At 45.8% G+C, this 14259-nt stretch overlaps 1 protein-coding gene across 3 annotated transcripts in view; it reads left to right on the top strand.

Moving 5' to 3' along the window:
* The window catches only part of CEP170B (centrosomal protein 170B), an 82436-nt gene that overhangs the window by 16985 nt on the left and 51192 nt on the right, over positions 1–14259 (top strand). For all 3 annotated transcript variants that reach the window (XM_088673585.1, XM_088673579.1, XM_088673582.1), the window contains exons 4-5: positions 4501–4581; positions 13702–13758. In XM_088673585.1, coding sequence (XP_088529711.1) covers positions 4501–4581; positions 13702–13758 — 138 coding nt within the window. The remainder of the gene's footprint in view (positions 1–4500; positions 4582–13701; positions 13759–14259) is intronic.

The raw sequence follows: 14259 nt of genomic DNA, 5'->3' as shown, positions 1-14259 counted from the left end.
GAAGGTCCGCAAAGGCCTGAAAGACATTTTGACTGGTAGCAATGCTGGCAAGGGTTGTTCTGCTTTCTCGTGGATTGAAACAAGACTTCCGAGTTGCGTCTTCTGCTGTAGAACTTAAGAAGAGCTTTCTGAATCAGGTCGAAGGACCATCTGCATGTAGGCTTCTTATAGGCATCTGGTTGACCACAGTGGAAACAGGATTCTGCCCTTCAACTGATCCAGCAGAGCTTTTCTTCCTATGTTCCTAATTAACATATTTCAGATATTTCTGTTGTCCAATTTAAATTCTATCTATCCGTATTACGACTTACCTTGTATCAATGTATTTGTCCTTACCGGCCGCTTCGTTTGTAATTTTAGTAGAAAGTTTTGGATTGCATTCAATGTGCTGCTAAGGTGAATGTTTTGCTGGCACATGGATTTCTCCTTGTGCGATGGGCCTGCCCTTCCTCTGCTCCCCTTGTATGCAGCCTAAATATGTCCTAGGTTTACTCACAACCCTCTGGAGCAGATACCATTGCACAAGCCCTAAAAGTAGCACAATAGGTTCGCTGAATACTGCTTATTGCTTTCTATGTGCATAGTTTTCTATGGAGTATCTGTGCTTGCTGGTAAGCAATAAAACAGGCATAGGCAAACTCCGACCTTCCAGATGTTTGGGACTACAATCCCCATCATCCCTAGCTAACAGTACCAGTGGTCAAGGATGATGGGAAGTGTAGTCCAAAACATCTGGTGGGCCAGAGTTTGCCTGCAATAAAATAAACAGCAGCGTTTTTAAAAACTTTTGGGCTGTTAGAAAGGGAGTAATTCCATCAGAAAACTTTTGAAGTTTTTATCGCTAAAGAAATAAGACCTGACCTCTGAAATAAAAGAAGACAACTTTTCAGAGAAACCATGGATAAATCAGAGATATTGTTGGCGGTAAAGTATATAAACTTTTGAAAACTAAATAAACACTTTTTTAAAAAAAGATTTTCGGAGAAACGAGCTTTGAAAATTTTTCAGTGGCATGAAATGAAAGAACTGAGGGCTGAGCTTCCTGCTGAGAAGGAATGTGACTTTACAGATCCTGTAAGGAAGAGGAACTCTCAGTCAATGTGACTGTGTACTGGAAATACAAGTATTTCATACAGAGAGATACATGCAGAACCACTGACTCATGCATGACAATCTCCCAGGTTGACAATCTCCCAGCTACTCTGCCCCTGTATTCTACTGCATGTACAGATCTGGACATCAACATATAATCGGTTGGGATCCAGCAACATCTGGAAGGCTGGAAGTTCCCCATCCCTGGGGTAGACCTTGTTGCTAGGGCTAGATGAATATGGCAGCTCTTTAACTTGGGTCTCCAGCTGTTTTTTTTTTGGACTACCAACTCCCATCATCCCTAGCTGGCAGGACCTGTGATCAGGAATGATGGGAGTTGTAGTTCAAAAAAAGCTGGAGCCCCAAGTTTGGGAAACCCTGGCCTAACAGCAGAAATCCAATTCTGAAGCATTGTTTCAAATTGAGATTGGGAGCACAACCGTGGTTATAGCAAAACCATGCTGCACCATGGTTAGCTTCAAGAATGAAAGGGGATGGGGTAGAAAGTAGAAAGAGAGGAAGGAAACAGGACAGAGTGTTTGAGCACATGAGATCTCCTTTGTTGTTGTTGTTTAGTCGTTTAGTCATGTCCGACTCTTTGTGACCCCATGGACCATAGCACGCCAGGCACTCCTGTCTTGCACTGCCTCCCGCAGTTTGGTCAAACTCATGTTGGTGGCTTTGAGAACACTGTCCAACCATCTTGTCCTCTGACGTCCCCTTCTCCTAGTGCCCTCCATCTTTCCCAACATCAGGGTCTTTTCCAAGGATTCTTCTCTTCTCATGAGGTGGCCAAAGTATTGGAGCCTCAGCTTCACGATTTGTCCTTCCAGTGAGCACCCAGGGTTGATTTCCTTCAGAATGGAGAGGTTTGATCTTGCAGTCCATGGGACTCTCAAGAGATCTCCTAGCTGTAGGTAAGGGACTCACCCAGCAGGGTTAATGATGTCTGCAACAGGCCATAGCTTGCATAAAAGATGTACCTTGCACAAGGCGCATAGTGAAATTATTTTAAATTATTTCAAGTATGTCCTGGAGCAGAGAGCTCTTTTTTTTGGCTCCCCAAACCCCCTTCTTAACCTTGTGTGAGCCCCACTGTTTTATGTCTGTGCTGTCGCTGTGGCAACGTACGGCAGCACATAATTTCCTGTCTCTCTTTGCTCTGCAAGTCCCATCTGCAAAAGATTGCTTGTGCTCTGGATTTCCAAATCCAAGTGCAGCTGTACGTGGCTTGGCTTTTCCAGCGTGCCAGCACATGTTTGCGAAGTATTTGCATTTTAAGGGTGGAGAGAACGCATTTGTTTCTTTGCCCATGCACACCCTTGAATGAGCAGAGTGACTTTGTAGTTTAGGTTCAGGGCAGGGGCTTGGAAGCTGTCATTGCAGCAGACCTCCAGTAGTGCCTTGGGTGGAAAACCTCAGAGGCTTCTCTTTCTGGCCCTGGGGATGGGAGACAAAACCAGAGCAACTCGGACCTGTCTCTGCGCCCTCTTTGCGCCTCCAACTAATCCAGCAGCCACAAGCTGCCGCTGCATAAAAACGACAAGAAAAAAAATCTGAATTCCGCAAGCTTTTACAAGCTGTGCAAAGCAGAGGAGGAGGATCTTATCCAGCCAAGGAACTGCCCAGATTCCTCTAGTCTTGTCCTTCAAAAGTGCAGGCCTTAACTTTCTTTCTACAAAACATTTGCACAACGGAGCTTAGGTATCCCTGGGAATTGGGCACCCCGGGTGGTTGCCAGGTTTGCTCTAATTAGCCAGCCTTAGCTAGGGGCAGATCCATCTGGCTGGCCTTGAGGGCACCTCATTGGATGGAGCTACGGTTGCAAGGGGAACCTCCTCTTTTAATGGCAGGGAAGTCATTGCCCATCCTGGCATCCTTGGCTCCTAGATCTTAAGATGCTTGCAGTGCAACCTGCCTTATACACCTAGCTCAGTGTTGTCCACACTGACTGGCAGCTGCTCTCCAGGCAGGTGACACTCCAATTGCTCAAACCCCTGACCCTGAGATTAAAGAGTCTCATGCTCTACCGGCTGAGCTATGCTCTATTACAGATCTTTATGGCCTTTCCCCATTTTCCTGTGCTTGCCCACCTTTTGGGCTTAAAACGAACATAGCTCATCCCAGCTGAACTGTCCTTGTTAGCTGCTTTGTCCTTGTTATCTTTGTGGGGCCTCAAATAGGTTTTATTTCAAAAGCCCAAGGTCTTGACTTATGAAAGCTCACCAGGCCGACGTCTGAGAACACTCCGCTCTAAAGTTCAGAGCAAACACACTTACTAGACGGCGGCTGCTCTCTAGCGTCGGCCACTTATCAAATTTCAGAGTCTCTTCCTTGCTGTGATGCCAAGGAGGGCGAAACCACTTTGAGATTACGTGGGCTGCCTGCAGATGTGCAGAATTCGTACTCTGCTTGGTTGAATAGTCCGAAAGCCTCTCCGCACATGGATTGTTCAATAAATACGGCAAAAACCAATTGCATCTCTCTGAATCTCTTTCAAGGCGGATAAAATGTGTGTGTGTGTCATTGCAGCAATTGCAGTAAAGGGTGTCTGTCGCATTGCCTGGGCAGGGTTAGTCAGTGTGGTGTTCAGTTAGCCAGGTATTGTTCAGTTCTAGCCAGCACAGCCAGTGGTCAGGGATGATGGGATTTGTAGTCCATAACATCTGAAGGATGCCTCATTGGCTACCAATTACTTTCCAGGCCCAATCCAAAGGGCTGCTGTTGACCTATTAAGTCTTAAATGGCTCAGGACAGCAATATCCCAAGAACCGCCTCTCTGCAATTGAACCGACCCAAACCCTGCAATCATCATCGGAGGCCTTTCTTCATGTGCCTCTTCCATGAGAGGTCTGCAGCATGGCAACACGAGAAAGTGCCTTTTCTGCAGTGGCTCCCCGTTTGTGGAATGCTCTCCCCAGGGAGGCTTGCCTGGCACCTTCATTGCATATATTCAGATGCTAGGTGAAAACGTTTGTCTGCCCCCAGGCATTCAACTCACTAGCATCCTATGGATTATAAATACCGTATTGGCCTGGATATAAACCGCACCCGCATATAAGCTGCTACCTTAAAATTCCGCAGGCACTCACATCCATTTCGTTTTACCGTAGGTCTGTTTCAGCAGCGATATTGTAAAAGCCAATTTTTGTAAGGTCACGAATTTAAGCCGCACTTTAATTGTTCACGGTCGGAATTTGGGGGAAAAAAAGTGAGGCTTATATTCAGGGCCACAAATGGTATGTTTGAGGGAGGGAGGTTATTGGTTTGTTATTGGTTTTGTTTTATGTATTTTGTATTCTCATTTTGTATTTTTCTGTTGTGAACCGCCCTGTGATGAAGGGTGGTATACAAATTTTAACAACAACAACAGTCTTTTAAATGACGTTTTGCCCTTCTTCTCCACAGACTTTTGTGAATGATGTGCGGATTCCAGACCAGAAGTACATCACGCTAAGACTGAACGATGTGATCCGTTTCGGCTATGATATCCTTTTTGGGCATGCTCTACGGGCAGAATTTTGTGGGACTCTTGGCAACGTCCTTCCTTACCACTGTGAGCCAATCCTGACTTCATGGGGCACCGTCCACTCCTGAAAGTCCTCCCTAATAATAATAATAACAACAACAATAATAAAGGTAAAGGTACCCCTGACTGCTAGGTCCAGTCGCAAACAACTCTGGGGTTGTGGCGCTCATCTCGCTCTATAGGCCGCATTTGTCTGCAGACAGCTTCCGGGTTATGTGGCCAGCATGACTAAGCCGCTTCTGGTGAACCAGAGCAGTGCACAGAAACGCCGTTTACCTTCCCGCCGGAACGGTACCTATTTATCTATCTGCACTTTGACGTGCTTTCGAACTGCTAGGTGGGCAGGAGCTGGGACCGAACAACGGGAGCTCAACCCGATGCGGGGATTCGAACCGCTGACCTTCTGATCGGCAAGCCCTCCTAGGCTCTGTGGTTTAGACCACAGGGCCACCCGCGTCCCTAATAATGATAATAATAATTAATAATACCTTTATTGTCAATGTACAACCTGTGTATGATGAAATTAATGCACTCCTTAATGATATTTACGGTTATTGCACTCTCTTGCAGCCTCATTTTAGAGAGGCAGTGTGGTATAGTGGTTAAAATGTTGGACTAGGACTGAGAAGAGCCAGGTTCAGACTTCCATTCATCAGTGAAACTCATGGGGGGCACCTTGAGGCCTAATGCTAGCACTCAGCCTAACCTACCGTACTTTTTTGTGTATAAGACGCCCCCATGTATAAGACGCCCCCTATTTTTGGGGACCCAAATTTAAGAAAATGCGGGGAGATGGCACAGAGTTGTTGAGCTTTTTTGGGGGGAGGATTGCCCAGAGTTGTTGCGCCACCCAGCCTTGCCTTAGGGCCGGCCCTGCCCACAACATCTGCCTCTCGTCTGTCCCCTCGCCGACAGAAGCTGCCAATCGCCCGCTCAATTACCACAGCGTCAGCCAATCAACACCCCCCCATTGACGCAGCAACCAATAACACGCCCAATAGCCGCTGACAGCTGTGGCAGCAACCAATCAAATACCCACCCTATGCAATATCCATGTATTAGACGACCCAAACTTCTTAGCATAATTTTAAAGAAAAAAAGCCTAGTCTTATTCACGGAAAAGTACGGTACTTCACAGGGTTGCTGTGAGCAACTTGTTCATTTGTTTATTTGCAGCATTTAAAACTTGCATATTTATTTGCAGAATTTATAACTCGGTTCATTTATTAATTTACAGCATTTGTAGCCAGTAAGTAGTAGCTTGCAAACATGTGTCCTAAGACGGTCCCTGCCCTCAGCTTCACGATCTAAGAGGACACGACACACAAGGAAAAGGAAAAGGGAGGGAGGAGGGGACACTAAGGCAGTTTGAATCCTCATGGTGGTGTTTGTGTGTGACATTGACTTGAGGGAGTTATCCTGCCCCCTCCCCAGGCCTGGCTCTAGGTGCAGTCCCGATGGTGCGGGGCCGGCGGGGGGTCGCTGCGAGGGTGGGGCGCCGGAGCGATCTCCACGCCTCAGCGCCAGGGCGCCCGACCTGTTCGAGACGGGCCTGCCCCTCCCCAATGTCTGTGGCGGTTTGTATTTGGACAGTGGGTTAATGTCAGTCACTCTGACCCCCTTAGAGAAAATTCAGGATATGAAAGCAAGGTTCTTTCCCTGAGACGCTCATGGAAGAGCGTCCTTTGGATTTCACCCTCCGTCCCTTGGAGGTTTTGGGACTTTTGGCAACTGAAAAAATGTTTGCAACCTGGCCTTGAGCAAAGCCAAACAGTGGATTTTGTTGGCTTCAGTGGGGAATTCCCTCTGGATCCCCCTAAATTGGCAAAAACAGCGCTCTTGATTTCCGTCGCTGCCTCCCAAAGCGGTTGGAAAAAACTTACACTTGGCATCAGCTCCAGAGGGAAAGAATGCAATTGCTTAACTCTTTTGGAAACATCTGTGAGATGGAGCTGCAGAATCTTACGAGGCTGGGCTTTTAAAACCTCTTCATCAGAGCATCATCTCCCAGTTGTCTGGTATCTTCAGCCAGTTACGGTACCAGTGTTGCGATCGCTTTCTGTGTATGCTCTAGGTCCCCCCCAGGCCAGGAATTTTTAATAACAATTCGCAGGTGGACGGACCATTTCCTCTGTGACAGAACATGTGATTTGCCTGAAGAAGGTTCCAGGTTAAATCCTGCACATCTGAGGTTAGCAGGTGCCAGGAGAGATCTCTTGCCTGACATCCAGGACAGGTGGAGTAGACCAGCTGGAGTAGACCAGCCTTGTAAATAAGCCCACAGAAGTTACTAGCCTGCAGCAATTACTATTAGTGTGCTGGGCCCCGTGTCAGAAATTAGCCGGGTGTGTTTTGCGACCATGTGGATGCCAGGTTGGCGATTGGGGAAAGCAAAACGTCACTTGGAAGAAAAGGATCTGAAATATTTTCCTTGAAGTGGTTTAATTCTGGATCGTTTGATGTTTTAATGTATTGTAACCCGCTTTGAGATTTGTTCTTTAAAATATAAAGTGGAAGCCTTCCTGTTGGGGATGGTTGTTGTTGTTTAGTCGTTTAGTCGTGTCCGACTCTTCGTGACCCCATGGACCATAGCACGCCAGGCACTCCTGTCTTCCACTGCCTCCCGCAGTTTGGTCAAACTCATGTTCGTAGCTTCGAGAACACTGTCCAACCATCTTGTCCTCTGTCGTCCCCTTCTCCTGGGGATGGTTACCGATGATATAAAAAAAAGGTGACCAAAAATTATTTTTGTATGCCACCACAGGGGCCAGGCTATTATTAGCTCAAGTTTGGAAACAGCAGCAGATTCCCTCAGTAGAGGAGTGGGGACAAAAAATCATGGAATATCTGGGCATTGCCAAATTAACTGTGATCATTAGATATCAAGGAGAGGAAACTTTTAATAAGGAATGGAAGAAATTCATAGAATATACTGAGAAAATATTGTAAAGACCGAATTGACAAATCAGTAGACACGGAACGATGTATATAAAAATCTCTTTATTGATGTTATATTGAACAGAGACTGGAACAAAAAAAATAGAATGTGTGCATAATACAATAATATACAAGTAACTAGAAAAATACATAATGGCAAATACTTGTACTGTATAGAGATTAATAATTGCGCAAAGATATTGGCTGCAAAGGCTGCAAAGAAAGGGGGGAAGTCAACAAAGGACATAAATTTGATATTGTATAACGAAAGAGGATATGTTTTGTACACTTTACAGAATTTGTGAAATACAATGCTGTAAATGGTTTTTTTGGGGGGGCGGGGGAACAGAAAACCAAAAAAAAATATGATTAAAAATAAAATAAAAATACAAAGTGGTATAGACATGAAAGATAATAACAATGACAATAATAATAATTCCCATTGGAAAAAAAGCACCTGGACATTCCATTGTGGCAAACGCAATTCAGGTTTAAGGCGTCATTTGGCGATTAGATTCTATATCTGAGTTTTTAACTCTAGCTGGGACTGGAGCAAGTTGGTAGGAGAGGGATGGAGAGAGCTAGGAAGGGCATGGCTGAGAGGACCTTTCGCCCCTGGCACATGCTAGGTTTCCGTGCTTGGCACAGTCCCCTCTTTTTTTCTGCTTCCAGCTCTTCATTGCCTGCTTGCAATACTAAATATGGCTTATGGCTACCAGGCTTAAATGCAAGGCTGGAATGGATAGCGCTGGTCTAGACAAGCAAATAGCCTGACCTAGTTTAAGGCCACGTCGGCTTCATGCATTTAAAGCACTGATTTACCACTCCAAACATCCATGGTTTTCCTGCACAGAACCCTGGGAGCTGTAGTTTGCTAAGGGTGCTGAGAGTTGTTTAGGAGAACCCTATTCCCTGTGCAGTACGGCAATTCCCAGAATCCTTCAACGACCCATCCTCCTTCTGGTGGAACTCTGGAAATTGTAACTGTGGGGTGGGTGAAAAAAAAAGGGGGGATTAGGCCACAAAGCTGATTTGGTGTACGTGAGTTCACGACGCCTGAAATTCTTTCGGTCCATGCCCTTTCCCTTTTTTAATTTATTTGCCATGTTGTGGGTTCGAGGGACGTATGATCATGGGAAAAAATCATCTGGCCCATATTGATATATATATGAATATATGAATTAATATTAATATAAATTTAATAAAATAGTAAAATAATAATAATAATAATAATAATAATAATACTATGCCGGTCCTGGGAATAAATGGGGAGGGGGATGTTAAACTTTGCTTATCCTGTGATATGTACGATGAACGGTGGTGTCGGAGAACAGCTCTCTGGTGTGAGACACACACACACACACACACACACACACACACAAACCAACCATGTTCCACCAGTCTATTCCCATCCACCCCTAATTTATATCGACCTCCTTTCATTAAGCAGCCTTGATGCTAAAATCAGGTCAATGGGGGGAAAAATTCCTGATTAGCAAGGCATTGATTTTTTAGCAGGTTCCTGAATTATCCCAGGATCCATACCCACCTCTGGCTTTTTAATTTTTTCTTAAATTTGTCTACATTTCAACACTGTGTTTTCTGTCGAGTGCAAAAACGGGCATTATTCCGCTTTAACGTGCTTTGTGGACAAGCAAGGTTCTCTCTCCCAAATAGTGTGGCGGAGTTGGCATTTCAGTGCATCTTGGCAGCAGAAACGGGTCTCTCTGCAGGCCTTGCGTTTGTTTGGATCCTTGTGGTGTGTTTGTGTCATAAGGAGAGAGATAAAAAAAAGGACAGTGGTAGTTGCGGGGCTAGGGAGAACCTTCTGCCGAAACTGAATCTTTCGCAGATGAAATTGCCTGCCTAATTACGGCAACCTGCCGCAATTTACTCTGTCCCCTCCCTACCACCCGACTGGCATTTTCCAAAAAAGCCTTCTGCCTTTCCCCTTCTCGTTCAGCTCTTTATAGCTCGCACCGTCTTCCGTATTGCCTGAGTCAGCAGTGTTCTCATGCAGAAGGGGACGCATCTGCCGGCCACGACAAAAAACTGGCCGGTTTCCCCAACTGTGCCCTTGTCCTTGGTCTGTCCCCCTCTCTCTAAAAGCAACATGCACAATCCTTTCTTGCATTTCCAAACGTTCCCAAATAATCCCCCACCCTCCTCTGTTGGTGAAGTGCAAGCCAGCTATTCTGTGCAGCTGCAATGTGAGCTGTGTAAACGTTGCCCATTTAAAATGGTTCATTGTGCTTTGGAGGGGAAAATCTTTTGTGCTGCCTCTTTACTTATTGCTCCAGAGGCAGAGCCTGGTGGCTGGGTGTGGCAGACACATTTTTGCACAATGCTGCAAAACAGCCTTGCTGTTTTCATTAAGTGGCAAGGTAGGCCTTCCCATTTCTCTCCAACCCAGGTGTTCCACTGCCTGCCTGCCTGCGCACGAAGCTCCCAGGATATGTTCCATTTTAAGTTGGAGCCTGTCTGGGCAAAGGGCACCAAATTCATGATGGAGCTCTGAACTTTCATTTTCATTTTGGCCTGCTCTTGATTGTGACAGACAGAGAAGCCTCTCCTTTCTTCCTTAAAAATAAATAAATGCAGATTTTCTTGAGGAACAAAAGTGCTTATAGCATCTCCGCTTTCGGTTCATAGAGCCCTTTCTTCAGATCAGTTACATTCAATGGGGCTGCAGTGGTACCTCAGTTCTCAATAGCCTTGGTACTCAAATGCCTTGGTTCTCCAACGCCAAAAACCCAGAAGTAAGTGTTCCGGTTTACGAACATTTTCCGGAAGCTGAACATCCGATGTTTCTGTCTGCTTGGTTTTCTAACATTTCGGAAGGCAGACAGACTTCCGGATTGGATTAAGTTTGCTGCTTTTGTTTTTGCTATTTATTTTGCGTTTTTGTTTTTGAGGCTTTTCCGGTTAATTCGTTTTTGTGACTGTGTGGAACCCAGTTCCACAATTGCTGATTTAAGGGTTGTTTATAAAAGTCTGGAACGGATTAATCCGTTTTGCCTTACTTTCTATGGGAAGATGCGCCTTGGTTTTGGAACGCTTTGGTTTTGGAACGCACTTCCGGAATGGATTAAGTTTGAGAACCAAGGTACCACTGTAATGTTGCAGACAGGATGAGGCTGGAGGAGGAGAGAGAGAAAGGGGGCAGATAGCAAACTTTGGTATTTTTACATGGTGTATGTGTGAGGTTTTGGTGTCAGCGTCATGTGGGTACATTCTTTATTAGTTTTTGTTGGCGATGAGAGAGATTGAGGGGCCCAGGACATGGTTGGAAAGCCTTTTTGTTACCTGAGCAAGCCTGGACCACCCACAGCTGGGTGGTGTAGTGGTTAAGAGTGGTGGACTCGTAATCTGGTGAGCCGGGTTTGCTTCCCTGCTCCTCCACATGCAGCTGCTGGGTGACCTTGGGCTAGTCACACTTCTCTGAAGTCTCTCAGCCCCACTCACCTCACAGAGTGTTTGTTGTGGGGGAGGAAGGGAAAGGAGACTGTTAGCTGCTTTGAGACTCCTTAGGCTAGTGATAAAGTGGGATATCAGATCCAAACTCTTCTGCTTCTCCTCCTCCTCAAACATCCCCCTCTCCCCCTCTTTGCTCTTAAGGGTGCCGCCTTTCACCTGCACAGAGTGGAACAGGCTCAGCCAAGGATTCCTCTGGTAGCGAATCTGCTCTACCCATGTGATTCTGGAAGCGGGACAGCTCAGCGCCCGTGTGCCACAGTGTCTGGCAACATGGCGGTCAAGGGGGTGGAAGGGGATGTGCACTTTCTAGTTGCCTTTGCTGAGCAGTGGCCAAGCAGGGACGTATGGCTTGGCGTTTGAAACTCCCATTGTTCTAGGCCAGGCATCCGCAAACTTGGCCCTCCAGCTGTTTTGGGACTACAACGCCCATCATCCCTAGCTAACAGGACCAGTGGTCAGGGATGATGGGAATTGTAGTCCCAAAACAGCTGGAGGGCCGAGTTTCAGGGTGCCTGTTCTAAGCACATTTTGCGACAGGGAGTTTCATTAGTGCGAGCATTTTCTGAGCTCTGGGCCCAATGCTGCGCCTAAGATTTCAAGATAAAAATTGCAGAGTGGAAGGAAAGGTAGGCCTTTTTCTGCCTTCCTGCTTCCAGCCACTCTCCGAAGACTTGAGAAGAGAACCTCTTAAGAATATTACGGGAGTGCGCGGCGGAAGTACTAGACCATGTAAAAAACGAACGTGATATACTCGCCACAGTTCATTCATTTTCAGCTTTGTCTTCTTGTTATTTAAAAGGCACACCTAGACATTCTGTTGATGTGCCCATAACCTGGGTTTAAGTGCCATTTAGCTTTCATAGCTCGGTTTCTAACACTGCTGTGCAGGGATGTCCACATTTATTTCTGTGAGGAGGCCTGGGCGACAGCATTGGTTTTTCGAACTGTGTGCAGTAGTGATGACCATTGACTTGGATGGCCTTACACTGTGAGAACCGAATGCTAGACTAGGTGCGCCTTTGGTCTGATCCGGCAGGGCTGCTTCTTCTTCTTCTTCTTCTTCTTCTTCTTCTTCTTCTTCTTCTTCTTCTTCTTCTTCTTCTTCTTCTTCTTCTTCTTCTCCCTTAAAAAAATCCTTTAGTGTGAGCAACCCTCCATAGGAGAACTCATTTGAAATGAATGGAATGCACTCTGTTTGTTGCAAGGGCATGCCCTGGATTGGCGCAGCCATTCAGGGACTCTCAAGTGTCCTTCTTGCCAACTGAAGTATAGCTTAATTTAATTGCATCTGGATGGATAGGTGTAAGAGGACTTGGCAGGAAGGGGGGGGGGAGAGAGGCAGGCAGGGAGAAAGGAATGATGTCATCGCATAAACTTTCTCCTCCTGTGATTCTGAATCACCTGTTTTTCCTCTCTTGCCCACCTGAGGTGTGTTTTTTTTTTTTTTACTTCCTTGTAGAAATGATGTAAGTTTTGGCTGCGAGGTGATCCTAGCTGGTGTGCTGTGTGTTTTTTTTTCTTTTGAAGGTGCAGTGAATTCCTTTTCTTTATTGATTTGTAGAATTTATATACTGCTCTCTCTCTCTCTCTCTGCAAATCATGATCAGCAGATATAATCCGGGGCGTGGGGATCTATATCTGTTCATGTATATATACAACAATAACGAATGATACTTTCTAAAAACTAAGCAGAAACAGAATAAAACTGTATTATAAGTCAAATTGGGCAGTGTACAATTGAAAGTTGGGAATTGGAGACCTTGAAATATTGCGTAAACTTAAAGAGGCATATAAAGCTTGGCGTCTCTCTCTGCCTCTCAAACAACCAAGGGGACAGTATAATAATAATAATAATAATAATAATAATAATAATAATTTATTATTTATACCCCGCCCATCTGGCCGGGTTCCCCCAGCCACTCTGGGCGGCTTCCAACAAAACATTAAAATACAGAAATCCATCAAACATTAAAAGGTTCCCTAAACAGGGCTGCCTTAAGATGCCTTCTAAAGGTCTGGTAATTGTTCTCTTTGACCTCTGGTGGGAGGGCATTCCACAGGGTGGGTGCCACTACCGAGAAGGCCCTCTGCCTATTCTAAAGATGTGTGCTACCACCGAGAAGTCCTGCTTCCTCATCGATAAGTGATAATCTGCTGGTCATGGGATGACTAACAGGATCTCCTCGGAAGATCTGAAAGCTCTGTTGGGCCTGTGCTGAGACGGCCAAGGATCTGCTGGATCGCAAGCTGTTGCATCACTGCATCGGGCCTGATCTGGGGCTGTTCACCCTGCTCTGCAACTTCCACCCCAGCTGTCGTGAACAGCAGGCCTGCAGATGTTTTGATAGCTCCCCAGTGGCGGGAGTGGGAAAATTTGGATTGCACCTCAGTTATATCAGCAATGCTCAGTTTTAACATATGCACCCCATCGCAAATCAGTCTTGTCACAGATGGTGAATCTCCATCCCCTTACACACTTTCCCTTTCCAGCCGCTGTATGATGAATGTTTATTTATGGCTCTTTTGAAATCATCTGACATGACCGTGTTGGGAGAGGAGTTGCCGTTGGCTTCTAATAATGTTACGGTTGGCTTCTAATTTTGTTACAGTAGATGAGTCCTGCAAAAAAAAACCCTCTGCTTCTTTCCTTAACGTGTTCTCTACATGCCAACATGTATGTGCTCGAACACATCCAACACAAGGTCCCAGAAGAAGCGCTAAAGGTGAGCATTTGCATTCCTTTTTATGTTTGTTTGTTGGGGGGGGGGCGGGATGAGAATAAGGGGGGGGGGGCTATTTATGACACGCTTCTTGCGCTAGTGAGCTATTCCTACAGGTCAGGGAGATCGCACGAGTGGATCGACACCATTTTCTTTCTGCTGTTTAGCTTGCAAAATCCCCCAAAACGGGTGTCGGGGAAATGGGATTTCCTAGATTCATAGGAGGCGTGGGATCTGATTCCTCCAATAGCTCTCTTAGCAGTAGAAATGAGGGGCTGTGTGGCTCAGTGGTAGGACGCATGCTCTGCGTGTTTCCATGGATAACGAGATCAGCTGATATTGGGAAGGTCATTTCTGTGCCTGTAGGGAGCGTCAGGGAATTCTACTCAATACGGATCCAGAGCAGATTACAGTTAGCACATTGCAGGATTCCCAAAAAATAGACCAGGGGCAATTAATATTTCATCCAGCGAGCTTTACTGCTACTGAAGGCAAAGGATTATA

The sequence above is a fragment of the Zootoca vivipara genome, chromosome 1 (assembly GCF_965207765.1).
Source record: "Zootoca vivipara chromosome 1, rZooViv2.hap1.1, whole genome shotgun sequence".
Classification (NCBI taxonomy): Eukaryota; Metazoa; Chordata; class Lepidosauria; order Squamata; family Lacertidae; genus Zootoca; species Zootoca vivipara.
The sequence above is the reverse complement of the archived record's forward strand: the minus strand, read 5'-3'. Positions and strand labels throughout refer to the sequence as shown.